We start from the raw sequence: 27809 nt of genomic DNA, 5'->3' as shown, positions 1-27809 counted from the left end.
TATGTTGTTCCAGGGACCCCCAGAAGCACAGATCGGAGTTAAAAATGTTAGCTTTAAAACATATATTCAAAGATTTTGCACAAACTTTCCACGATTAAAAAATAAATAGCAGATCTACAAGCTCATGAGCTTGTATATCTGCTATTTTTGAATAGCAAAGACATCTTAAAATGACACGGATGCGTTCCTGGTCTTTAATGGATTAAATAATTTTAATTGATAATGTAATTTTTTCAGAAAACTTAAGTCAGGATTTATTAGACAGCGTTTTTAGAAGCGGCCTCAGGTCTAAATAGTCTAATAAAACAAACTCACACTGTGTGTTTCTCTTTCTCTCCGTCTCTCTCCTTCCCCCCTCCCATCCAGCCAACTCTGGTTCTCTGCAGGGTCCCACCACCCCCCAGTCCACAGGGAGCAGCTCCATGACCGAGGCCCCCGGAGACCTCAAGCCCACCCCGGGACACCTCACCCCCCAGCACAACAGGTACAGTACACAGCAAAATACATCTACAGGTTTCAACAGGAGAACATGTGAAAACCAATGTCAATATCCTGACAACTTGCACATGTAACCACTTTCAACCCCAAAAAGCCCCCAAAAAACGACAGAAATGTTTTGAATTTGTATTATTTAAAAACTAACAAATCTACCACCTCACAACGCATTGTGATGCAACCTGTTGTGATCTGTTTTTTTGTTCATCTTTTGCTTTTAATATTAAACAAATCAAATTATATGTAATGTAAACGGTGAGGTTCTCACATAAGCCCCCCTAGGGTTTCCTACCTCACCGGCACAACAACTAAATCTTAAACTTTTCCTTGGAAAGAATTAACATGTCCTGTATATGTATACCATCTTGTAGAAGATTGTAGGCTATTTTGTGCAACACTGTCATTCACCAAAGTATAAAATAGGGCTTAAGTGGATAAAATAGTAATAATAATGGATAATAAGCAATGGATAATTGGCGGCGCACCGGGCGTTGTTGAGAATTAACCCCCTTCAGGATCCTGTCGGGGGATATTTCTCAACAACGACCGTCAATTATCCCGCTCATTACACAGCTACTTAATAAGTAAATTAATAATTTGACCCAAAAGTAACAACAAAACAAAGTATTTCCTTGCTTACGGTAATGAAAGTATTTCATAAGTGTTGCACTGGCCATCGTCCAGCGCAACACGGTCGCCTCGGAAAACACGGAAGTGTTGATTAAGAAAAATACATTTTCGGTTACTGCATCGTCTATTTCTCACTTCAAATGTTTTGAAGTGAGAACATTCTTGAGAGCAACGCTTAGTTGTAAATTACATTGTGCGTTTGTTTACATGGCTGTCATGTTGGATACGGCATAAAATCAAGCAGTGCAGCAGGTGCTCTGAGTCTTTGATTAGACAGCGGTCTGTTATTGAGCTCATACTCAATTCATTATTCAGAAATAACACGGTGATTGGTCAGTGATTGACCAATCAGAATCAATCATTCAACCAAGCTGTGTAATGATAAGGGATAGTGGATAATGGCTTTGTTTCTAGGCTGGGTAGTTGGCCCTCTAAACTGCTGTTGTATTTAATAGCTTATATAGTTCTCCTGTGGGAACAGTTTCAAGCAGGAAGTTGACAGAATTTGGAATGCTGAGGGCCACGTTATTGTTTGTTATTGAGAATGCATTAGTAGTAGTCTGTATCTCTCCAAAATTGAATTAATAAAAAAGAAGAGTGGTATAGGATCCCATGTCCTTCAGTGTGTGTGCTCTAAACCACTGTTTCCCAAATAGTGGGTCGGGACCCATTTTTGTGTTGCCGACCAATTTTCATGGGTAGTGAGTAAATGTCAATTATTTTCCGTTTCCTACTTTTTTTTTCTTCAAACGATTTGAAAAAGTATTTCATAAATAAAATGAAAGATGTAATAATTCCCATATATACATTTTAAAAAATGTTTAAGAAGTAGTGAAAATAGCAGATCTACAAGCTCACAAAACGGTACAACACATTGTGTACTTCTGTAGATCTGTTATTGTCTTCGGCCTGGCGAGAGAGTATGTTTTACCCCTTGTCCGTCCGTCCGTGTGTCCGTGTGTGTGTCCGTCTGTCACCAGCTAATCTCCGGCACCGTTGGCCCGGTCGCTCCGAAACTGTGCACACACACTCCCTGGATGCCAATTCAGAAATCTTTCACATGGGCCTGTTATAGCGCCACCAGGAGGCCGATTTGTGCAAAACCCATTTTTTTATATTACTCCTACAAATTTTATCCAAACGTCATGCAAATCGGTACACAGTATCACTATAGTCATGTGTCCAACACGGATCTGTCCGATTTCCCATATTCCATCCTCATTGCCTAAGGTTGGCTTCCAAAGTTTGCAGGATTGGTCCGTTTTGAACAAAAAGCCTCAAAGTATACACACAGCTTGGGATTTCCGTGAAATTTCACATGCACATTCCCACTAGGCCGAGGAAGAAATGCCACCCTTCTCACATTGGCCTGTTATAGCGCCACCAGCAGGTCCAATTTAGCAAAACACATTTTTGGAACAAAATGCCTCAAATCATGTGTCAATGCAAGAATAAATGGCACGGTTGGCACCCTTTTCACATTGGCCTATTATAGCGCCACCAGGAGGCCAGAATAACGTACCTGACCTGGCGGAGACCTGTGCTCCGAGGAGCACTTTTTCTAGTTTTCACACCCAGTTTGGGTCCTGGGCAATTAAAGTCTTAATTTCTCTTTTGGGTCTTTGTTGAGAACCACTGCTCTAAACTCAATGTTTTGTCTCAGGAACAGCAGTGGCGGGGTGAGTGTTCAGGACCCCTTCTCAGAGGGCAGCGACGCAGCCTTCCTTGGTAAGCGAGGGCCAGGGCCAGGGCCAGGGCCAGGGCCAGGGCCCGGGCCCGGACCCGGACCTGCCGGGGGCCCCTACCAGCCAGGAGGAGGAGGAGGAGGAGCGGGCCCAGCGGACCCCTCCATGAGACTGCAGCAGTACGACCCCAGCAAAGAGCAGCCGTATGGCGGCCAGAGGAAAGGTGAGAGAGCACATTAGATTTATTAGTGGTTATTATCATCAAACCTTTGAATTTCAAGGACCCCTATAACTCGGAGAGTGTACCAAATGGTTCCATTTGTACACTCTCTGAGTTACTGACCTGCAAGTGTCCATTTAGAACCCCCTAAAGCAGTGGTTCTCAACCGGTCCTTGAGGCGGTTCCAGGCGGTCCTCAGCTAAATGATGGAGAGTTGGTAACCAAATGGACCCTTATAGATCTTTAACTCTTGAGAGTGTAAAATGAAACCAAATGTGGGGCGCCCGCTGGCCTAGCGGTCCGGGCGCATACCATATAATGCTGGTAATCCAGCTTGAAAGCGTGTCGCGAGTTCGACTCCCGATCCCGACGACCTTTGCTGTGCGTCACCCCCCCCCATCTCTCTCCCCATTTCCTGTCAGCCTACTCTCGTATCAATAAAAGCAGAAAAGCCCCCAAAAATATCTTACATTTTTTTTTTTCAAGAGTTGTTAAACATCTGCATCAACGTTTGCCTGTTATCTCTCCTATTGGTACCAACATCAATACAGCATGGAGTTGTGGACAAAATCTTATCCAACGACAACAACATATTCTAAGTCTTGGGTCTGAGAGGCTAAATCTCATCAAACGGTGGTTCCGTGGCTCAAATGCAGAATAAATAATGGACCTTGATATGAAAACGGTTGAAAACCACTGCTCTAAACTAAAGGAACACTGAGAGTCCCTGGACACCCACTTCGAGAACCACTTAGAAGGATTCATTATTGGCTTCCATTGTTTCAAATGTAAAATTTCAAAAAGCCGATCTACAAGCTTGCAACGTGTGTGAGCTTATGAATCGTCTATTGTCGCTGTTAATCGTACGACAAAGTGGTTAGTTAACCCATTAAGACCGGGAAGGCATCTGTCATTTTAGATTCTAACCACTTTAACCATTATTTTACACTTTGGCTATTCAAAAATAGCAGATCTACAAGCTCATAGCGCGGCCGCGCTATGTAGATCTGCTATTTTTGAAAAATCATGAAAATGTGAATATATATATTTTCTTTTTAAAGCAAACATTTGTAACTAAAATCTTTGCTTCTGGTGGGTCCCTGGAACAATATTTTGAGATGGGGGGGGGGTCCGCGGCCAAATAGATGTCATTTCGGGGGTCCTTGACATGAAAAGGTTTGAGAACCACTGATATTATTGCAACATAAGTGTTTCAGAAAACTGAATTTTTAGAAGACGATGTAGAATCGGCCCTCAGATCTTAATGGGTTCAATGCTTACTTTTGTTGAGAGGTAAAAACGTGCAGTGTTTGTGTTTGAGGCTTTTAGCTGATGCGTGTTACCCCCAGCAGTTCCTTTAAATAGAACAGTTTGAGCACAGAAGCAAAAGGAGAGATTTAAAAACACAGCTCCTGATGCCGCACCGGTACTGGTCCGGAATCGGATAGTGCGTGCGTACCTACGACCGCATAATTGCATTGTTCGATTCTGGCCGGAGAACTGTGTAGCATGTCATTCCTCCTGTGTCTAACCCCCCCACCCCCCCCCCCAGCTTCTGTAAAACTGTGGTTCTCAAAGTGGGGTCCTTGAAGAGGGTTCCACAATTAGGTAATATACTGTACTGCAAAGTCAGTTAAACCACTTTAACCCTATTTCATACCTATCAACATAACCTATCGCAGTGCAACAATTTTTAGTTTTTCAAAAATATAGGGGCCTTTATTTATAGTTTTCAGTAGAGACAGACAGGAAACGGGGAGAGAGATGGGGAGAGACATGCAACAAAGATCGTCGGGAACGGGACTCGAACCCGTGATATGCTGTCAGGCTACATTGGAGCTAGGTGCCCGGACCGCTGTGCTAGCCGTCCGGGCCAAATTATGGGAAATTTTGAACAATTGTAACACAAATCTCTTACAAAATGTTCTATCTTTTCAGATCCAAATCCATGAAAATGAAAATGTTTGAGAACCTCTTCTGTGAATACTTGCACAAAGAACGCAAAGCTGCCTCTTAAAATAATTGCTTCCAATACCACGTTCGTTACATGCCTGCACCCTTTTCACTTTTCTGAGGTTGAGTTCTGCAGTGGCTGATCAACGATCTGCTGGGGCTCTGGTGCCCCTCTGTGGTCAAAATGGGAACTGGCCTTAAAGATGTGTTGCTATGCTCAAAATAAGATCAAACCTCCCTAATCCCTAAGGGGAAATTAGTCCATTTCAGCAGCCAAAAGTAGGTTCAGAAGCAATTGGAAAATAGGACGAGTAAATCAACAGAATTGTCTAAAACCTAGTTTTTTTCATAAACGAATGTCCTCTATTTTTTAGCTGTGACAAAGGTGGTCGAAAATAGCCAATTTACAAGCTTGTGTCGCAAGGCAACACCTTGTGAACTAGTAGATCTGCTATTTTGATCTCATAATTAGACTTTTTGTATCTTTTTAATAATTTGAAGTAAGCCTCCGCTGAAGGTTTTGTTGTTTTTTTTGTGTTTCCCTGCAGAGGCGTACGGCCCAGCTCAGATGGCCAGCGGTGCCATGCAGGACATGTACCCCCGCGGCCCCCCCTCCGGACCCCTGCCTGGGATGGTAGGAGTAGGGCCTCGACCACAGTTCCCCTATGGGCCTGGCTACGACCGCAGGTAAGCCAGTGGTTCCCAAACTGGGGGTCCCTAAATGATTTTTGGGGGATCATCACATCATCTGAAAGCAACCATCTAGTCTTTCGATAATGTAGTTCTGTAATATTTTGACAATGAATAAAGATGTCAATGTCTACGTCCTTGTTCATGTTTTACTTAATCGGGTCATTTTATTTGTATTCTGTATCATTGTGTGCTAAGGCCTGAACACATGATGGGTCCGGACGGTAGCATGGCGCCCCCTGCAGGGCAGAATAGCATGGCTCCCTCTGGAAATGACCCCAGCATGTTCCCTGCCAACAGATTCCCCCTTCAGAGGTAAGGACCCAATCACTGACAACTGTGTAGTATAGGGCTACAACTGCAGATTATTTTCTTTGTGAGTATTATATCGATTACTTTTCCGATTAATCAAATAATCGAGAACCGTGCTTTTATATATGTCACAGGTAAATTGGCATTCCAGGTAAATTGGAAGGGGAGCGCTTGTTTTTAGGCGCGGGCTGCGAGGCGAGGCTTTGATGCGAGGACGACAACAACAACATAGCAACCAGGAAATGCAAGCACCAGCCTCAGTGGCGCACTTCGATAATCATTGGACTCCCCATCCACTACCACTGGGAGTCTGGGTTTGACTCCCGCTTGGAACATTACTTTTTCAAACAACCGCGGATTACTTTTTTTCGCCGATAAAGTATAGTTTTGGACCATGACAGAGGCGCGCCGAATCAGCAGACCTTGAGGCCGAGGAGTCGCGCCTCCAGGCGCGAGTGCCAGCGACGACCGGCCGATGGTCTGCTAGTCGACTAAGCGCCGTCCGAGTTATGTACCGATAGGCACAGAATCGTAAATGATGTTGTGGGGACTGCGTTTGCCCCATCTGCCACTCACTGCACTAACATAGCCCGCCAGCCCCGCCCCCTTGTGCTTCAAGGCTGTTCGCGGGTGTGTGTGTGTGTGCGTGCGCGTGTGTGCGTGCTCGTTTGTGCGCGTGTGCATGCGTGCGTGAGTGCTGTGGGGCTCATGTCTGGCTTGCATTGCCCTCTAGCGTTGATTCTACAGAATTGCCTGGGGGGCGGTGAAAACAAGCGCTTCTTTTCCAATTTACCTGGAATGCCAATTTACCTGTAACATATACACTGGTGCAGTGGTGGAAAGTAACAAAGTACATTTACATAAGTACTGTACTTAAGTACTTGTACTTTACTTGAGTATTTCCAATTTCCAATACTTTTAATTCTACTCCACTACATCTCAGAGGCAAATATTGTACTTTTACTCCACTACATTTATTCGAAAACTTTAGTTACTAGTTACTCTTCAGATATAAATCATGATATAATGAAACATACATTAACCACTTTAACCCTATTTTATACATAAGCTATTTGAAAATAGCAGATCTACAAGTTCACAACGCGTCGCATCGCGACGTATCGCGACGTGTTGTGAGCTTGTAGATCTGCTATTTTCAAATATTTAATACTTTTACTTTTGGTACTTTAAGTACATTTTGATGCCAATACTTTTGTACTTTTACTCAAGTAAATTTTGAATTATGGACTTTTACTTGTAACAGAGTTTTTTTTATATTGCAGTATTGGTACTTTTACTTAAGTAAAGAATTTGAGTACTTTTTCCACCACTAAACAGGTGTCAACAAATCGATTAACTACTTAAAGGACGACTTCACCCATTTTCAACCTATCTTCATATAGTTGGTCCTCACTAATGCTCATTATAATATAGAACCAATTTTGACTACCCGTGTGTCTAGGGGGAGGGCTGTGGACAGTTCAGAAACCCGCCTAGTCACCGATGGGGAATCCCAAGCTAATACAAACTGCAGGCTATCTATTCCTGGACAGTTAGAATGCTATAATAGAAGCCATTGTTTTAAATAATAAATAAAACATGTAGTATGCAAAAAAAAAAGCATTAGTGAGGAGCAATTATATGAAGATTGAAAATGGGTGAAGTCGTCCTTTAAGCATTATTTTTTACTTCTTTGCACAACGGTGTCACAATGCGACACGTTGTGAGCTTGTGACCAATTTTCTAAAGGGAGCTGATGATATCCACACATTAGTTTTTCACAAAACTGTCTGCACATACTGATGTTTCTCAGTTAAACGTGTAAAAGTTGCTGCTGTAAAAATGTTTCTGCTAAATGTAGCAGTTTCCTGTTCAACACAAACGACCTTCACTTTATTGGTACGTGTTGGCAATGGTAGCTGTTATATAACTCGTCGTCGTAGCAACAGCCGCACTGCATGAACATAGCCTAAAAATGTCAGATGCCGATAGAACTCCTCGTAGCCTACAGTGGACCGGTCGTCACACCGAATGACCCAAGACTCTTTAAGGCAAAGATATTGTGGCTGCCGGGCATATATAAACTTGTATATACATAATTCTTATATTTTTTCCTCCTTTTTCCCCCCGTAAATTGATGCCCTCGATGTCGAGCAAAAGTAGCGGAAATATATTTTGCTATGTTTGCTATTTTGAAATTGAAAGTGCTTAAGTGTGTCTGTGGGGTTTTATAAATATTGAACCAAGGAAAAGCATTAACAAGAACTTGTTACTAAATAATAGCTACATTGGATCCATTGGAACACACTTCAGATAATATGAATGTCAGTGATTGTTGTTCCTGTGTTTTCTCTTCCTTTCCTTCAGACACAGTCATGAAGGTTACGCTCAGCCGTATCCCAGCATTCCCTACGGCTCCCACCAGCCTGGCATGTACCCACAGCAACAGGTCCGTACACAGCCTGCAGAGGGCCTCATGTACCAAGCCACTTTTTAACCTCTTAAAACCAGTGGTTCTCAAAACATTTTCAAGGACCCCCATGTATTTGGCCGCGGACCCCATCTGTAAATATTTTGTGCCAGAGACCTCCAGAAACAAAAATCTGATTTAAAAATGTTATCAAATATATATATATATATATATATATATATATATATATATATATATATATATATTAAAAGATTACCAAAATTGTTCACGATAAATTAAAAAATAGCAGATATACAAGTTCTAAGGCTATTTTCGATGTTGAGCTTGTATATCTGCTATTTTTGAATAGCCAAAGTATAAAATATGGTTAAAGTGGTTTAAAAAGATTGTGACACTACTGTATATTAACTAATATAGCTGGGGACCCCCTGGTACCCCCCAAGGACCACTTTGAGAACCAATGACTTAAACGCTATGCTGTATACTTAGTTGACCGGGGTCCCCCAGTGCTCTATTATACTTGGCCCGCTTTTCTATTCCCTCTACACCAAATCTCTTCACTGCAAAAATAGTCAATCTACAAGTTCTAAGGCTTTGACAAAAATGTGAAAACTTTTTAAAAGACTTGGTGAAATGGTGACATTGTGCATTCATTCATTCAGGGTTACAAGCGTCCAGTGGAGGGGATGTACCCACCATCCAAGCGTCACGAGGGCGAGCCGTTCCCCCTGCAGCAGTTCAGCCAGCAGCAGCCGGAAGTCTACGGCCAGTACGGCCCGCCCACGGGGGGCGCCGGCGGTTACATGGGACCAGAGCGAAGACCCATCCAGAGCCAGTACCCTTTCCCCTACGGCCGCGACCGCGTGGCTCCCTCCGCCGCCTCCCAGGGACCGCCCCCTCAGCCGCACGGCATGATGGGTAGCGGACCCGCTCCCGTCTCCGGGGTCGGCTCTGTCGGAGGGGAAGGAGGAGGGGGGCCCCCTCAGGGGGGCATGTGGCACCCCAGGAGCGACATGGGGTTCCCCTACCCGGGCAGGCAGGGACCGCAGGGGTCCCCTTACCCCGGCATGGGCCGAGTCGGGGGGGAGGACCCCGACGGGAGGGGCCCGCAAGACGGCCAGTGGCCCCCCGGGGGTCATCAGCGCCAATCCCCTTACCCGCCCCACCCCTCCACCACCTCTTCCGCCTCCTCTTCTCCTCTCCTCATGGCCCCCCTACTCCCCTCCCGTCAACCGCCCTCGCCCTACCCTACGCCTCCCACCCTGCCCAACCACATCTCCCGCGCCCCCAGCCCCTCGCTCTTCCCCAGGCCCATGGGAGACTCCCTGTCCCCCAACAACAACAGCATCGGCGCCCCTTACCCGGGCTCCATGAAGAAGGCGGGGATGCCCGGGTCCATGCCTGGCTCTGTGCCGGTTGGCATGGTGCCGGGGCACGGCATGCCACACATCCAGCGGGAGGTTAGCTTCCCCCCGGGCTCCGTAGAGGCCACCCAGCCCAAAGTGAAGCCCCGGCGAAAGCTCGTCGGCAAGGACACAGGTTAGAAACCCACTTTGTTATTTACGACGTACACATCACAAACACAGCAGGGCTGTCGATAATTGATTATTATTATATTTTTCATAGAAAATGATGCACACATTAATAATGTCAGAACTGTTCAGTACCGTTATAGCCACAAGAGGGCGCTCGCCGCCCATTGTCAAGAACAAAGTAACAAAACATAATCTGAACTAATATAGAAAGTGTGAACAACAATGAAAAATACAGATGATATGAATGACGTTTTCAGAAAGGATAAAAAATAATTTTGACATTGACATGAATGGCTGCTGTCCTTGTTAACCGTTTCAACTTGTGCTTGAACTCATCCCACTAGGAACCCCGGAGGCGTGGCGTGTGATGATGTCACTCAAATCGGGCCTGTTAGCGGAGAGCACGTGGGCCCTGGACACCATCAACATCCTGCTGTATGACGACAGCACCGTGGGGTCCTTTAACCTGTCCCAGGTCAGTCACACACAACAATCTGCTTAACTTGACCACTTAAGCCCTATATAAGGCTTATAGCCGATCTACAAGCTCACAACGCACATGTTGAGAGCTCGTACTTAGGCTATTTTTGAATTTCCACCTATAATGACATAGCCTGGTAAACCGTCCCATATGTACAAGTACACCCCCCAGACATGATGCTAGTATGTCACAGGGACTTACCCCCAATCCAACCCTTGATGCTGAGTGCCAAGCAGGGAGGTATTGGGTACCATGTTTATAGTCTTTGGTATGACTCGGCTGGGGATTGAACCCCTGACCTCCCAATCTCAGGTGAGGGTGGACTGTCTAACTGCAAGGCCATTGAAAAATAGGTCTGTGTACATGTATGTACTGTATGCATTTGGTTATGTGGGTGTGCAGGCTTGTTTGTAGGCAGGTGTGTGTGTGTGTGTGTGTGTGTGTGTGTGTGTGTGTGTGTGTGTGTGTGTGTGTGCATCTCTTGAATGTATTACTTTTGAATGTTTTTTTATATGTATACTTTTTTATGTCTGATTCTGCAAAATAAGGAAAGTTCTCTATAAGCTTCTAAACTATGTATTTTTTCTTCAGTTTTTCACTCTTTATGTGCTAATAAATAAAACTGAAACTGAACTGAGCTGGTATGCTCAATAATAGTAATATAAATGAATAATTAAACAGATTTATTGTCTGTTTGTCCTAAATAGGGACAACAGGTTGAAAGTGCTTAATGATTCTTATTGCTCTCGCTCCAGCTGCCTGGCTTCATGGAGCTGATCGTGGAGTACTACCGCCGCTGTCTCATCCAGATGTTCGGCATCCTGGAGGAGTACGAGGTGGGAGCGTTGGACCAGCAGCGAACCCCGGAGGACGACCCCGACACTGAGGAGGAAGAGGAGGAGGAGGAGGAGGCCATGGAGATGCAAGAGGAGGCGGAGCAAGAGTTGTCCGTCGCCGCCGCCGACCCTCACCAGCCACCCGACAACCGCCAATCAGAACAAGAGGAGGCGCAGACTAGGACAGCCGTTAAGACGTCTTCGTCGGAGGTAGAGGAGGCGGAGGAGGATCCTCTCATCAAGACGGAGGAGGAGCAAGACGGTTCGGAGGAAACGATAGCCTACGCTCCTGTCCTCAAAGAGGAGAGCGGAGGCGGCACAGGCCATGATGGGAAAGTGGAGCGAGAAGAAGATGACAAGGTAAAGGCATGTCACAGTTGTTAACACATTGACAGCCAGAGGTTAATCTCATAATGTACTCACCAGTGCCAACGTTTTATTGTTGTTTTTTGTTTTTTTCACGTCGCCATAGACCTCGTTAAAATCCTTAAGATTGATCTGTGCACTGTTTGTAAACATCGCGGACATCTCCCTGCGTCTACCAGTCCAAACCACGTGTCAAACGGGGCATCCATGTTTGAGTTAGAACGGTTTATGTTAAACAGTGATCAGCGAGGAGAAAAACTACAATCGAAGAAAATGGCGTCTCAGTGTGCGCTTTAGAATGGGAGCCGGCGTGATCGTCAAAACCAGATCCCAAATAATTCTGTTTCCGGTGGTGTTACAATGAAATGTGCCGTACTAGAAAATTGAAAAAAGTTTTTTTTTTCGAAAAAAAGGAAAAAGCACCACAGCCCGTAGGCTACGGGATCGGCGCTTTACCGTTGGATTTAACGGCCCGTAGAACTACGGGCCCGGCGGTCAATGTGTTAATTGCCTGATCACAGTTATTTAAGCTAATCGTAATTTCTTTGGCTAATCGCTAATTGTTTCTATTCATCTGTATAGCAACAGCTGGTTGGCATTAACAGAAATGTCAACATATTTCCATCAGTATTTCCACGTCATCCATGCTCTTTGAACCTCTTTCAATCTGGCGTCCCTATTTTTGAGGGTTAGGGCAAGACAATTCAGAAATTGTGAAAGATGTTCATAATTGTTTGTTAAAAAAATCTGGCTTTTTTTTTTTTTGCCATTGTACATTATTTATTTTTGTTATTGATATCAGACATTGTCAGTAATATTTAAGTTATTTCACATACCTGCCCTGTGCAATATTCTTTAAAAAAGCCTAAAAGGCTAACAGAAAAATGTTCAATGGCAAAAACACATAAATAATTAATCACAATTATTTCTATGACAACTAATCTTAAACTCTAATTTCATGACGGTGACACAGCCCTGCGAGAAGAAGGAAGAAGAGAAGGCGCCACCACCCTCCTCCGATCCGGCCCAGCCGCCCCGGCTGCTCCAGTACCCGACGACAGAACCTCCTCCCAAACAGGCCAGCAGGTTCGACCGGCTCCCCATCAAGGTGGAGGAGAGGAGCAGGGACGAGGACGGCGTGGGGGAGAGGTGGAGGGAGCTGAGCCTCTCCGGAGGCTTCACCAGCGGCCTGCTCCACTGGGAGGCCGGCGGCGGGGACTCCACGGCTCACATCCAGACCCACTTTGAGCTCCGCACCGGGGACAGGACCATACCCGACCCCCTGCAGAGAGAGGAGGCCAGAGCAGCAGGAGACGCAGCGGCGCAGAGGCTGAAGGAGAAGGACGCGGAGGAGAAGAGCTTAGACGATGGGGACGATGAGAAGAACATGGTGGACCGCATGCTGAACGCCTGTATGAAGTCCCTGCAAGGTGATACTTTTGTTCTCATTCAGTTAAATGTACAGTCCGTAGTTGTTAAAGATATAGCCTGGCAGTGGCAAGGTAATTTTATTTCAACAATGAGGCAATTCAGTGTTCTTTACACTGACACACTTTACAAGTAAAAAATTACAAATACAATTACAGTGCAGAACAGAAAGAAACATATAAAAGGAAAGTACCTCAATCAAAGGCAGCGGCAAACGTACACAGTGCTGGAAGAAATATTCAAAAATGAAAAACCTGCACTTTTCTGGGAGTTTGTTCTAGATATTTGGTGCATAAAAACTAAATGCTGCTTCCCCACATTCACCGGTTCAAATATGATTATTTTTGGGGGATCGTGGCCTGAAAGGTTTGAGAACCCTTGCCATGGTGTTCCCCAGACCCAACACAGAGAATGCTAACCCGTTGTCCTCCTTCTCTTCCGTGCCCGTCAGGTTCTCTGTCAGACGTCCAGGACTGCGGTTCTCCCCAGCTGGAGGACGAGCCTCGCTGCTGGGACGAGGCCCCGCTCTCGTTGGCCGAGCCCTGGCAGGACGCCTTGTCGCGGCGGTGCGTCTGCGTCTCCAACGTGGTCCGCAGCCTCTCCTTCGTGCCGGGCAACGACCACCCCATGTCGCGCCACCCGGGCCTGGTCCTCATCCTGGGCCGCCTGGTGCTGCTCCATCACTTCCACCCCCAGCGGAGGAGGAGGAGGCAGATGATGGCCATGGCGATGACGGCGGCGCCCCTCGCCGGCGGCCCCCCGCCGCTCCCCGACGACCTGCAGGGCCTGGCGTGCTCCCGGGACGAGTGGTGGTGGGACTGTCTGTCGGCGCTGCGCGAGAACACCCTGGTCACCCTGGCCAACATCTCCGGACAACTGGACCTGTCCGTCTACCCCGAGAACGTCTGCCTGCCCATCCTGGACGGCCTGCTGCACTGGATGGTGTGCCCCTCGGCCGAGGCCCAGGACCCCTTCTCCTCCTCCGGCGGCTTCTCCTCCTCCTCGTCCTTGTCTCTGACGCCTCAGAGGCTGGCGTTGGAGTGCCTGTGCAAGCTGAGCATCCAGGACGCCAACGTGGACCTGACGCTGGCCACCCCGCCCTACTCGCGCCAGGACAAGCTGTTCGCCACGCTGCTGCGGCTGGTGGGCGACCGGCGCAACCCGGTGTGCCGCGAGATGGCGGTGGCGGTGGTGTCCAACCTGGTGCAAGGGGACCCCGGCGTGGCGCGCGCCGTGGCCCTGCAGAAGGGCGGCGTATCGGCGCTGGTGGGCTTCCTGGAGGACAGCGTGGCCACGGCCCAGTACCACTACCAGCAGCAGAACCCCTCCTCCGGCTCCGCCGCTGCGCACCCGCCCCCGCCGCTCTACCCGCCGGACCCGCCCAACGTCGGTATGATGTGCCGGGCCGCCAAGGCCCTGCTGGCAATGGCCAAGGTGCCGGAGAACCGGACGGAGTTCGTTCTGTACGAGAGCCGCCTGCTGGACGTCTCACTGGCGTCTGCCCTCGGCGCCCCGGTCGCCATCATCTTGTGCGAAGTACTCTTCAGGCTGGGAGGACGCTCGTGACGCACGGAACATGCTCGGTGAGGAGGACCATTCTTGGTTATGGAGCAGCGGGTTCTCAAATGTCTTTAATTTAAAAGGGACCTCCCATAACTCTGAGAATGTACAAATGGAACCGAATGGATCGATTTGGTTCCATTTGTACACTGTCAGAGTTACAGACCTGTTAAGGGGTCCTTCTGGTCCCCCGGACCCTGTTTTGAGAACCACTGGCATGGAGCGTGCCCTGCGAGGCCACGGGTAGAACGGAGCGCCCTCACCTGGCGAGGAGGGAGCGTGCCCTGTGAGTTGGGACATAGTGGTGCGCGCTCGGTTGCGGCGAAGGTGAAAAGGAGCATGCTCTGTAAGGCCCGGGCGTTTTTTTTGGAAGTTCTCGTCCAGCTGGAGATTGGACGGCCAAGAGAGACTGGCCGCTGTTATATTTTTATTTAAATGAACACATCAAACAAAGTTTTTACATACAAATGAATATATATATAGAAGTATTATATATATAGTTCTCGGCTCCATCCACAAAAACGTTTTATTTGGGGATTTTTAAGTGATTTTAATACAAAAAATAATATTTAATACTTGGTATTTTTAATTCTTTTGTTTGTTTTTTTCTATTCTTTTCAATCGTTAATTTGTTGGGTTTTCTTGTTGGTTTTGTTTTTAAAAAAATGATTATTTTTGTTTTGTTTTCAACCAAAGTACTTTTGTGAAGTGTTTCTAAACGTACATGGCTGGTTGGTTTCTTTCCGTTTGCTAGTCTGTCGTTCTCTGGGGCAGGGGATCAATCACACTTATTTAATAGTAACTCATATTGTAGATAGGCCTCTCTTATATAACATGGTAAGACACACACACACACAACACACTTAACCACTTAAACCCTAATACACTTCGTTGACCGGGGTTCCCCCAGGGCTTAAATCCATGGCCCACTACCCTTTTTTTTATCTCTCTCTACACCAAATCTCTTGCCGAAAGTAGCTGATCTACAAGCTTATCGACACGGCTACTTTCGCCGCATGTTTGCCTATCACGACATGCCCAGAATAGGGGTTCAAGTGGTTAACAAACCTTGCTTGACATGGGGAGGGGGGGGGGGCAGGGGCAGGGGTACCTATTGTGCAATAGGGTTTTAGATGTCTTGTTCTTTTTTTGGGGGAAGGGGTTGGGGAGTTCCTAAATGTGAATTATTATTATTATTCTAATTATTATTTTTGACCATCTGCAATCTGACCATCAGTATTGGTGTAACCGTACCAGTATATGTAACGGAGAAAACGGAGAGGTCACTTTATTTCTTTGTTTTTCATTTCCGGTCGACCTCTCCAAGCCATCCCACAGCTAAGCCAAGCTTCAACTCCCATCTCCACATATTAGGTACTGTCCTACACAGTCTACTCCCTGCCTGATTCAACCCATTAAGACCTGAGGCCGATTCCAGAAACGCTTTCTGAAAAACACATGTTGCTGTATCTGTGGTTCTCAAACCGTTTCATGTCAAGGATCCCCAAAATTATATGTATTTGGCCGATGACCCCCATCTCTAAATATTTAGTTCCAGGGACCCCAGAAGCAAAGATCTAAGTTAAATATAATCTAAGATTTGCACAAATATTCATGATTTTTCAAAAACAGCTGTGACTCGCTATGAGCTTGTATATCTGCTATTTTTTTTAATATCCAACCAATGTGCTATATATGTATATATAGCTAAAATCTAAAATGACACATGATGCTTTCCCGGTTGTAATGGATTAATCAGGCCCATTACTATGGATTTAGATTCAATATCAACAGAAACCATGGCCCTCAAACGCTACTAACAAATGCTACTTAATACTGTACAATTCTGTCCCAACGACAATACGTTGTTTTCGCAGGAACGTGAGATTATTTTCTATCTCAGTTTTTTCTGCTACTTCTGCAATTCCAGTTATTAAGTCTTTGTAGGACAGAACAATGCATCACAATCATCCCATCTTGTAAATACAGGTAATTATCAAGAAACCGATCATCGTTATTGATCAACGATCACAGTAATGCTCATTTTGGATATGAAACTTATTTAGTTATGCTGTTCAGAGGGGCAGGGGAGAAGGGTGGAGGTTATTTTCTTTATTTAAAACGATGACGTTTTTCCGGGGCTAACGAGACAAGTTTTTTTGTTTTGTTTTTTGATGGAAACCCCCCTTACAAGACAGCCGTTTATTTCACGAAATCACGGATGGATCATGAAAACTGGGAGAAACTTTATGATATTGTACATATGGATGGGTGCTAACGGGGGGGGGGGGGAGCGTTTCAGAAGAAAAAAACATTGTGTAGAACTGACAGTGCTGAACAAGAACAAACGGTTAACACATCATGTATAAAAAGAAAAGAAGTTATCTCCGTACAAGATTGTCTCCCCTCTTTTTTCATTTGCTGAAACGTTGTTTGTTCACTATGAGATCTTTTTACTCTGTTTCCACACCTCATGTTAAGAATAAATGTACATGAAATCTGGTTGAGCACTGTGAACAGAACGCCAGGCTCCTGACTGTCTGGAACACAGACAAACAAGAGTTGAACTTCAAGAGTCAATAACAAGGTTTAATCTTGATCACAGGAATTGAAAAAAAAAAACTATAACATAGCGTTGCTGTCGGGCAGAAACCTCTTATCTCCATATTCTAATTTTCTTTTTTTGTTCGTAAATGAACGCTCTACTTGATCATACTACAGCGTCACACAAAAGCATACTACTATTTTTTTATTTGAATCCTGACAAGTAGCAGTCTTAGACATATGAGGTTTCCACCCGACAGAGGCGATATTCAATAACAAGGTTTAATCTTGATCCCAGGAATTTATAAAACCATAACGCAACATAAGATTGTTTAACATAAAAGTGTATTGTCAACACAAATGTGATTACAGTTAATCACTTAAACCCTATTTTCAAAAAATGGCCGAACTACAAGCTCTCGAGTCGCATTGCAACACGTGAGCTTGTAGATCGTCTATTTGTGTTATTTCATAACGTGTTTACCTATAATGGCATTCTCAAAATAGGGATGCCAGGTTGAAAGTGGTGAAAGAACAAGACGACCAACCAGATAACGACCCAAGACGGTTTGATTAAAAAACTACACTTTGTGTGTGTTGGTTACAGGTGCTTTCTTAATCCTGTGAGTAACGGTGCACATTAACGGCTGCCTCTTCCTCACCAGACGCTTGACTACATCTCCAAACGTAATTAAGCAAAGTTGATGAAAGTCTAAAAACATCCAAATCAAGCCTAAGTGCATTTCGCACGGACACAGACAACAAGAGTATTTTTATACCTGCTTTTGGAGAAGGTTAATCAGAACAGATGAACCAGGCCTTTGATCGCTATCTTTGGTCCTTCACCAGGACCCCGTTTAGATTGAGTATCCATGAAGGACTTTGTGTGTGCAACCAAAATGAAACGGCACGGGTTTGAGATTTAAAGTCCTGCGTGTGTGTGGGAAATCGTGAAACTAAATTGTTCATGCAATTTATAGATCCAGTAACACAGCGGTGTCATACCGGAAAGGCAACAGGGGTCTCCCCCTCTCGCTAGCGCTTTAGTAAACAGAAAACAAATTTTTAGGTCAGGATACCCATTTTATCATATCAGGAGAGAGGACTTCTCAAAGCTTACATTTTATATTGATCCTGTTCAAATTGTGTCTGCTCATTATTTTGGTTTCATCACTTCCACTCGTCTTAACTGATAGGATACATTGGTATGCCTGAAAATGTTTTTTTCTGGTTACTAATGAGCTGGAGAGTCCCTTGTAACTGAATATAGAGCTATTTAACACTTATTTGAACAAAAATAGCCAATATTTTAAGATGCCGAAATGTAATTCTGAGCAGATTAACAATGACAAGACTCATAAATTATAACAGACCATCTACAGTACCTTCATACAGGAAGAACAGACGGGTTGACTGATCGATCATTGCAGAAGCCGTGTGTATTTTGTGAGACAATCTGGAGATGCTCTCCATAGAGCACTTCTGTGCCCTTCAAAACAGTCTGTCCATGTGTTTTAACCATCACCATGCACTCAACTGTTACACCTTGGATTTTGAATCAACAATAATTAAACCCAGTGCTATGGGAAATAATACTTTCCCTTTATTGTACCAGCAATAGTGGACCGGAGATAAGTTAACTCTTCACGTTAACTTTGTACATTGTATAGCTCCCCCCAAGTCCCAAAGTTCTGAGCAGAACACAGTATGGGAAGAATAAGCCTAATTTATTCTTGGTGGTATGATGGTGTTGCGTGCCAAAGATGGCCGATCCACAACCTCTAGAGTCCAGATCTGCTATTTTGGGTGCGTGACTGTTCGTTGCCGCATAAATAAAGCATAACTCCCCTTGTCTCACATGACTGGAGACTTTTTAGCGTGCTGGGAAGCAGACTGCAAGAAAACTGCTGGTCTGAGTCCATGTAGACAACCCTTGAGTTTTACCATCAATCAGCCCAATAGAGCTGTTAAGTGACCAACATTAGAAGACTGTGGTTGTACTGGTCAGCTCCCAGTGACCAACAGTAGAAGACTGGTTGTAAAACAACCTGGCACTAATGCAAATTGTCTCTTTAATTCATATGATGGCTTGTCAGATTAAGGCTGCAGAACCGATTAACCCTTTCTTCTTTTTTATTTTCCAGATAGGAAATGTGAGTGACACATACACAGAAAAATAAAGTGAAATGAAAATAAATAAAGTAAAAACAGACAAAAGGACACTTTTGTGTTGAGGTGGGCGCTATAACAAGAATTAACAAATACATTATTTTCTTTTTTTAAATATATCAAACAGTAAGAAGTCCATTTCTTCGTATATTGTTCCGCTCTCGGTCCGATTCTCCATAGAGTATCTCAATGACCACTGTTGTCCAATCTTCCTTGGTAGTGATGGCTTTCTTACAAGCAACCAAAATGATTTTATACAGATAAGTCCTGGCTCATGAGTTCAACCCTTTCTTCTTTATTTGTCCTTGAAAAGTGACTCCCATTCTGTTTGGGAGTCTGTGTCGGTGTCTGGGTTCTTGGGGATGGCTGGGAAGATGGACTGCATCTTGTGTCTGAATTCTGACAGCTGGAAGAGACGAGGAAGCTTAAATAAGACCCAGCATGCCACACAGGTGACATTATGTAACGACCACTAATTCTACCATGAGTGTAACAATGAATTACGGTAAGATGAAGACACTTCAAGATCTGTCTTTTGGTCAGGACCTCAGACATACAGGTGTATGGTGTTAACAGGTGTATTATAATTATAGGTACAATGTCTGGAGTTGCATCAATACCTACACTATGTATACCCAGGGCCTTCCATACTGTGAAGCTGATCAGACCAACTCCACACCAGGCATACAGGGACCCCCAGCCCAGCGCCCTCAGAGCCAGGGACGCTCCGCTCTCTGGGACTACCGCCGTGGCCGTAACCCCCTGGGTGGGCACACAAACACATGACGTTAGTCACATCACATTGAACATTTGGTGGAAGTTTGTATTAAAATAAATAGAAATATGCACTTTTTAGAATGGCAATAACCTGTAAGGCTACTGTAAACACAGCTCATCTAAACCAACGCATAGATTTTATATTGTGACGTGTAGGGATAATACAACAATGGAGATAAGTGTTCTGGTGGAATTCAAGCCTAGACCAAGACGGGATATTGTCGCTGTCGGGCAGAAACCTTGGACCTCAATATTTCATCTTTGGGTCTTTTTTTTTTAAATAAATGATTTCCCTATTTTATACATATGACATGCCCAAAATAGCCGGGTTGAAAGTGTCTGTGGGTTTTATAAACATTTGAAAAATGCTAACGAGAGCTTGTGACTAAATAACTACAGTACGTTGGATCCATTGGAATACAGGTAATTTTTTCTACATTTCCTGAAAAGTAACTGTTTTGGCTTTTCTCCCAACGAAGAGAGAGATCAAAGAGGATACGGGCAAAGAAGTAAACGGTCATGAGCCAGATTCCACCCCACGATAACCGCAGACTGACCTGTACCTACGTCAGTGATAAAACACATTAACAGGTTGAGCCGCCAGCGCAGACCACCCTCAGTAATGCCCTTTCTTGTGTGACATTGCGCCTGTCAACACTCTTATAAGACACACAGCTATCTATATGCCCCTAGTCTGGCTCAGGACACTTCACACAGAACCTCCTTAGTACTCTTCTCAGCAATCCATCTGTGTTGGTGGACCGTGGTGACCTCATAACACGCATAGCTCTCCACGCTGAAATCTAATTGGACCACTTTACGAGGGCCCTGTTTGCCCTGAGGTCCGTGTTGACAACCCGCAGATAGGGGGTCTGGCACCAAAAATAGACTCTTGAACACAAGGGCTCCCTTGTTGCGAGCGGCCAAGTATATCTAAAAAACAAATAAGAGCCCTGGGTTCCATGTGCGTCATCTTTAATTAGCTCCTGTGAGGAACGAATAATCACGCAGGGTTTGCATTTTTTGCTCTGCGTCTGAACCCCTCGGCCCATTGTAACACCCACAAAATAAAAACAAACTCTTAACACAATCTTCAACACAAAATTAAGGAACATACTGAATTCTGCCCGGCCTCGAACTGAGAAAAATACATTTTACCTTGAATTTAGTTTTTTGTGAGTTTAGATACGATATTAATCACTTTCAACCTGGTGTGCCTATTTTGGGCATGTCATTATAGGCAAAACAAATTCAAACATTAAAATAATACTGCATTTAATAATAGCGAAAATAGCAGATCTACAAGCTCACAATACGCTGCAATCTGACATGTTGTGAGCTTGTGGAGCAGCTATTTTTGCTATTCTTTGTACAACAAAATATATAGTATAGTGCCTAGTTAAAGTAAGTAAGCCTTGCCGAGCCATGAGGCCCGATAGGGCAGGAGCCTATCGCCTCTTTCTGTAGCGTGAGGCAGCTTGATGTACAAGTACATCCCCCTGGACATGACGCTAGTATGTCAAAGGGACTTACCCCCCCAATCCAACCCTTGATGCTGAGGGCCAAGCAGGGAGTCGTTGGGTCCCATTTTTATAGTCTTTGGTATGACCCGACCTCCCACTCACAGGGCGAACACTCTAACCACAAGGCCAATGATCTGAGAGAGACATACCTAACCACTTTCAACCTGGCATATCTTCAATAGTTTTACTGTACATGACACTGTCTGCCATATGACGAAGTATAAAATAGGACATTGATTTTTTTGAACAAATACTAAAAAGATGGAATATGGAGATATAAGGTTTCCACCTGATAGCGACAAAAGTCTAGCCTACTAGGCATCAAACCTCGGTTAGTCTTTGCAGAGAGAGAGCAGAATGCATTTGATAAGCGGTAGCTCAGCCTTTATATCCATGACAGTGTCACTTTGGTCCACAGGTGAGAGTTGATCCTAACACATCACACATGCTGAATTGTCCGTTTAGTTTATTCTGCATCAGACAGACTGTAACGGGAATGACCGTTCGGGGGTATTCCTGTCTGCCACAGGCCGGTTCTGGAGGACCGCTCCTCCGATCAACTTGACACAATAGACAATGGACTCCCTTGGGTCATCGCCAATGCATCCCGCCAAGTGTGAAGTTTCGGATGAGTGTTTCTCAAGATATGCCAAGGACAAACAAACCATAGAGAGGTTCCTGGAATTTATAGATTGTGTTGTATTTTTTCAACAAAGTAAAACAAGAAAAGAAACAAACAGTTACATTTTTCTAGTATTCCTTAAGAGTAACACTAGCTTATTACGGTTTGCATCTTTTAAAATGAATAATTCCATAAATGTGGGAATTGAGGCCGATTCTACAAATGCCTTCCAAATCAGTAGTTTCTCAAAGGTTTTCGTAATTCAAAATGATTTAACATTTTTCAAACACTTTCAAGATTTTTCAAAGATGTTCAAAAATAGAAGATGTACAAGCTCGCAGTGCGGCACGAATAAATAGCTTATCTACTATTTTTAAATAGCCAACGCTAAAATCTAAAATGACAGATGCTTTCCCGGTTTCAATGGGTTAAAATTAAAAATTAAAAACCATAAGTGTCATTTCGGGTTGGAGTGAAATGAATAAATACTGCAGATCAGCACAGACATGAGTTCCATTTGGTTTGAATGAAGAATGTGAATTAATAGTATCATTCAGTTACATTTTAATGGCATGATTGAACACAGAAACATTTCCCCCTAAAGCCAACACCGTGGTCAACATAACAGATCATATTGACTGTCTTGTTATTGTTTTACAATACAAAACCCTGTGTATCTCTTTTCTATCATACCTTGTAGAACCATTTGGGGCTTTTCTTCTTAGCCAAGGCCAGACTGGATCCAAATCCAGCGACCATCCCAGCGGTGGCCACTGTGGTCAGGAAGGCAGCTCCTGGACGGACAAGAGGACAAGAGGACAATCACATGGATTAAAGCAAAATCTCATCTCACGACTGAAAATGTTTGTATGGAAGGCCCTGGAACGCCCCACACTAAAGCTGTTTCCTAAACAATTAATACAATATGTAAAATGATGATGTTTTAGTAATATCGTTCCGGCTGTTCTACATACTGGCAACTACCAGGTGAAGAAATCACAGACTGAGGCTTTAATTGACCGTTGCTTTTAGGAAATATCTGAGACCATTAGGGTTTTATGGAAGATGCTTCTGAGTATATTGCTGCTACAGTAGTTTGACCACTTCAAATGCTCTAATCTTAACCTATTAAGACCTGAGGCCAATTCTACAAATGTCTTCTAAATACCAACAGTATTCTGAAAAAACGTATGTTTCTACAGTATATCAGTGGTTCTCAAACCTTTTCATGTCAAGGACCCTCAAAATGATTTGGAATTTGGACGCCGACCCCCATCTCAAAATATTTTGTTCCAGGGACCCCCAGAAGCAAAGAATAGTTAAAAATGTTTGCTTTAAAACAATATATAATCAAAGCTTTGCACACATTTTCACGATTTTTCAAAAATAGCAGATCTACAAGCTTGTAGCACGGCTATGAGCTTGTATATCTGCTATTTTTGAATAGCCAAAGTGTAAAATAATGCTTTTTAGCTCAAAACCCATTAAGACCTCCCCAGGTCTTAATGGGTTAATATAATAACCGAAAATACTAGGCTTGTATTGTATATAGAAGACTATAGAATCCGAATGTCTTAAATCAGTCGTGACAGAACTTTAATCCATGCAATCACATAGTGGCAATATTGATATTTTAAATTTTACACAAACTAGAAATATCATGTCATGGTTGTATGCCTACAGTAGTAGTTGTCGTTTACGTCCCTCGCAGCCAGACAACTATTCCACAATCTCTGAATGCTATATAGAGTCTGGATCTACACCTCCCCAAATCCGAGGCAGGAATCTTTCATCTGTTCGTCATTTCCGTTCACGAAAATATATCTTAACACTTAACCTGCCTCAATTATTTCAGATTTTATTTTATGCCAGAGATTTTTCATTGAAAAAAAAAAAGTACTTAGGAGCCGAGATACAGAATTTTTAAGTTTTAAGTTAACAAGGAAGTGGATAGGAGTCTAGATCATCGAAAAATCATATCTCCTTGGTCTTTGGGTGAATTTGTTTTTAAAACGAGTCTAGGCAATCAAGTGACGGATTTGAAAAACGAGTTAACTCGTTCTAGCCAATCAATGAATATCTTTACATTATATTTCTTAATTTCCATTTTTGCTAAGCAGCAAGCTATACTGTATATACTTAAATGATTTATATTAGGATACATTTGCTCAACTGTAAAGACTAAACCGGAAGCGGGGGAGGAAGGCGTCACATCCGCTTTATTATCGCTTGATCATTTTCAGAGCCTCCGTTGCTCCAGACTGTATGATGGAAGCATTTGAAAATTGTGGGAGGCAACAGTCTGTCCGTCCAGACCCATAGACTATAGCAGTGGTTTTCAACCCTTTTCATATTAAAGGTAGGGTAAGTGATATTTTTGGGTTAAAACAAAAAGTATTTTGTTAAAAGGTTAAAGCACTATATTCTGATAGTAATCATTGCTATAGAGTGTTTTTTCAGTAACAGGAGTCTCCCCGTCTCTCCAGCTCTTTAATAAACAGAAAATACATTTTCTGGTAGGTGTCAAAATCTCAGCCAATCAGGAGAAAGTACCCATTTTTAAGCTTAATTTTTATAGTGTTCCAGTTCAAAATTTTCCTGCTCATTCCTTAGTGTCATCACTTCCAATTTCACTTGTTTAATCTATATCCTGATTGAGTTCTCTATCCTGATTGGATCAAATTGGAAATGAAACTGAAACTGAAACGAAAATGCATTTTCTGTTTTATAAAGAGCTGGAGAGACATGGAGACTCCTTTATGGACAGGACACTCTATAGTAACGAGCACTATCAGAACATAGACCCATTTCGCAATTATTTGAATAATTGCAAATCACTTACCCTACCTTTAAGGTCCATTATTTCTTCGGCATTTGAGCCACAGACCACCGTTTGATGAGATTTAGCCTCTCAGACACAAGACTTAGAATATTTTGTTGTCGTTGGATACGATTTTGTCCACAACTCCATGCTGTATTGATGCGGTACCAATAGGAGAGATAACAGGCAAACGTTGATCAAAAAAACTATTCTTTAATTAAGTAATGAAGATGTTTTGCAATAATTTTACTGAGAGCGTAAAATGAAACCAAATGGACCCGTAAGGGTCCATTTGGTTTCATTTTACATTCTCAAGAGTTAAAGATCTATAAGGGTCCATTTGGTTTCATTTTACACTCTCAAGAGTTAAAGATCTATAAGGGTCCATTTGGTTTCATTTTACACTCTCAAGAGTTAAAGATCTATAAGGGTCCATTTGGTTACCAACTCTCCATCATTTAGCTGGGGGGACCACCTGAAACCTCCTCAAGGACCACTGGTGGTCCCCGGACCACTGGTTGAGAACCACTGGACTATAGTATATGTAGTGAAAGAAGACTTGTGTTGTGTGAGGTCACAGTGACCTTGACCTTTGACCACCTTCTACTTCCTTGAGTCAAAGTGGACGTTTGTGCCCAAAAACGTCATGACATCCCCTCTAGACATTCCTGAGATATCGTGTTAACCACTTAAACCCCTATTTTATACTTAAGCTATTTTGAAAAACAGCCAATCTTAACAGATTGGATCTGCCATTTAATTATTTATTTTTTAAATGCAGATTTTTTTTGAAAAATGTAAAACATTTAAATTTTTCCGGCAGCCAGAGCCATAAACATGGTATGAATGTCCATATTTTAGTGATAAAATCGTTTTACCCTCGTATCCAAGACCCTAGGGAGATATGTCAGTGTCACAACGAAGACTGCTGAGGAAATTAATAATACAAATATTGATTCACCATCTACTGGATAAGATCAAAAGGTAATTATTCTAATAAGAAATTATTTAAGATTCAGACAATAACAAGGGATGGAATAATGCGCCTCTAAGCTAGCCTTGGATCGAGACTATAATAGATGTATGTTATCGATTATGACATTTGCATTTCAATCATAGATATGCAAAATCTATAAAAAATATATCTATGATAGTCTTGATCCAAGGCTACCTCTAAGCACTGGTTTTACAATCCCTACTGCAAGCTCAGCTTGTAGATTGGCAATTAAATCTTGACAAATCTTTTGTTATGGGGGTCCCTGGCACAAAATCTTTTCAAACGGGGGTCCGTGGTCAACAGTGGTGGAAAAAGTACTCTATTTTTTAAAAGTATCAATTCTGCAATGTAGAAATACTATGTTATAAGTAAGAGTCCGGAATTCAAAATTTACTTCAGTAAAAGTACAAAAGTATTGGTATCAATTTACTTAAAGTACCAAAAGTAATAGTACTCATTATGCAGAATGTCCCATTTCACAAGTTTTCAAATGTATAAAAATCTATTGAAAATAGCAGATCTACAAGCTCACAATGCGACACATTGTGAGATCGTAGATCGGCTATTTTCAAATGGCTGAAATGCATAGGGCTGAAGTGGGTAATGTATGTTTTGTAATAATAATCAAAATCTACAAAGTAACTAGTAACTAAAGTTTTCAAATAATTGTGGTGGAGTATAAAGTACAATATTTGCCTCTGAGATGTAGTGGAGTAGAAGTAAAAGTATTGCATATTGGAAAGCCTCCAGTAAAGTAAAAATCACACCCAGTGTGAAGTGGGCGGTGTGGTCATCACAGTGATGGAAGTTCACTTAAAGAAAAGTAATATTGTGGACCAACACCCCTAACTTAAAAAAAAACATAAATGTGTTTTATTTAAGTGCATAGTCCTATTTATAGCGCTATGCACATGTGTCATGTTTCCCTAGCCAATCACAGTCCTGAATAGACTGTGATTGGCCAATCACGGTGCAGGGTTAGGGGGGTACACTGGTGGCCAATCACAGCGCAGGATTTGGTGTGCAAATATCCAAACCTCACATATAGGGGCGGTTTCATCAGTTCATTCAGTACTTGAGTAAATGTACTTAGTTACTTTACACCACTGCATACCTCTAAGCACTGGTTCTACAATCTCTACTACTAAGCTCAGCCTGCAATTAAATACAATCTTGACAAATCTTTTGTTATGGGGGTCCCTGGCACAAAATCCTTTCAAATGGGGGGGGGGGGGGGGGGTCCACGGCCACATACGTACACATCATCTGGGGGGTCCATGACATGAAAATGCTTCACTGACATTAGCTGTGTTAGCATGATGGAACCAGGGTTGCCAGATCTGCTTATTATAATTTCCCCGCAAGATTGTATTTGAAAATAGCCGATCTACAAGCTCACAGCGACGCGTTGTGAGCTTGTCGTATATGTTAAAGTGCTCATGTGGCCCATAGTCGCTTCTCTTGGGCTGGTTTTCCTAGACCTGGTTGCTTGTTTCTCTCACAGAACCTGGCAACACTGGATGGAACTAGCAAGAGCAGAGAGGTCATTAATATGAGAAATATACAAGACAACAGCAATGAAGAGCAGCGACTCTCTGACAAAATGAATTATAAGTCAATGCTTACCTTTCAGCAGGAATACCTTGTCCTCATCCTGTGTTTGTTGTTGAACATCAACACTGACATTTACCCTGCTTTCCTCCTTCTCTGCCGCCATGTTTGTTGATGCACCAC

At 43.4% G+C, this 27809-nt stretch overlaps 2 protein-coding genes across 6 annotated transcripts in view; one reads left to right on the top strand and one right to left on the bottom strand.

Moving 5' to 3' along the window:
* Positions 1-15090, top strand: part of arid1b (AT-rich interactive domain 1B) — an 84335-nt gene extending 69245 nt beyond the window's left edge. For 3 of the 5 annotated variants that reach the window (XM_080452576.1, XM_080452575.1, XM_080452572.1), the window contains 10 exons: positions 367-484; positions 2789-3033; positions 5532-5670; positions 5872-5988; positions 8353-8434; positions 9079-9955; positions 10296-10426; positions 11188-11634; positions 12608-13064; positions 13514-15090. In XM_080452576.1, the coding sequence (XP_080308702.1) occupies positions 367-484; positions 2789-3033; positions 5532-5670; positions 5872-5988; positions 8353-8434; positions 9079-9955; positions 10296-10426; positions 11188-11634; positions 12608-13064; positions 13514-14628 (3728 nt within the window). In that variant the 3' untranslated portion in view covers positions 14629-15090. The remainder of the gene's footprint in view (positions 1-366; positions 485-2788; positions 3034-5531; positions 5671-5871; positions 5989-8352; positions 8435-9078; positions 9956-10295; positions 10427-11187; positions 11635-12607; positions 13065-13513) is intronic. The other 2 variants (XM_080452574.1, XM_080452573.1) reach the window with 2 other exon arrangements.
* A 4307-nt stretch (positions 15091-19397) lies between these two features.
* Positions 19398-27809, bottom strand: LOC308103108 (transmembrane protein 242-like). The gene is made up of 4 exons (XM_080452960.1): positions 27702-27809; positions 22951-23051; positions 19960-20097; positions 19398-19741 (listed from the first exon to the last, which is right to left on the bottom strand). Exons 1-4 carry the CDS (start codon positions 27790-27792, stop codon positions 19631-19633), a joined length of 441 nt encoding a protein of 146 aa, XP_080309086.1. The 5' UTR covers positions 27793-27809; the 3' UTR covers positions 19398-19630.

This window comes from Gymnoscopelus braueri (assembly GCF_963280865.1).
Source record: "Gymnoscopelus braueri genome assembly, chromosome: 16".
Classification (NCBI taxonomy): Eukaryota; Metazoa; Chordata; class Actinopteri; order Myctophiformes; family Myctophidae; genus Gymnoscopelus; species Gymnoscopelus braueri.
This window is presented reverse-complemented; position numbering and strand designations above follow the sequence as displayed.

What these genes read in the sequence shown, in the direction of transcription:
- LOC308103108 (XM_080452960.1), bottom strand. Translation starts at nt 27,792, where the DNA reads ATGGCGGCAGAGAAGGAGGAAAGCAGGGTAAATGTCAGTGTTGATGTT. An exon ending in CAAGGTATTCCTGCTGAAAG is followed by an intron (nt 23,052 to 27,701) that starts GTAAGCATTGAC and finishes TTGTCCGTCCAG; the next exon opens with GAGCTGCCTTCCTGACCACA. An exon ending in GCCCCAAATGGTTCTACAAG is followed by an intron (nt 20,098 to 22,950) that starts GTATGATAGAAA and finishes GTGCCCACCCAG; the next exon opens with GGGGTTACGGCCACGGCGGT.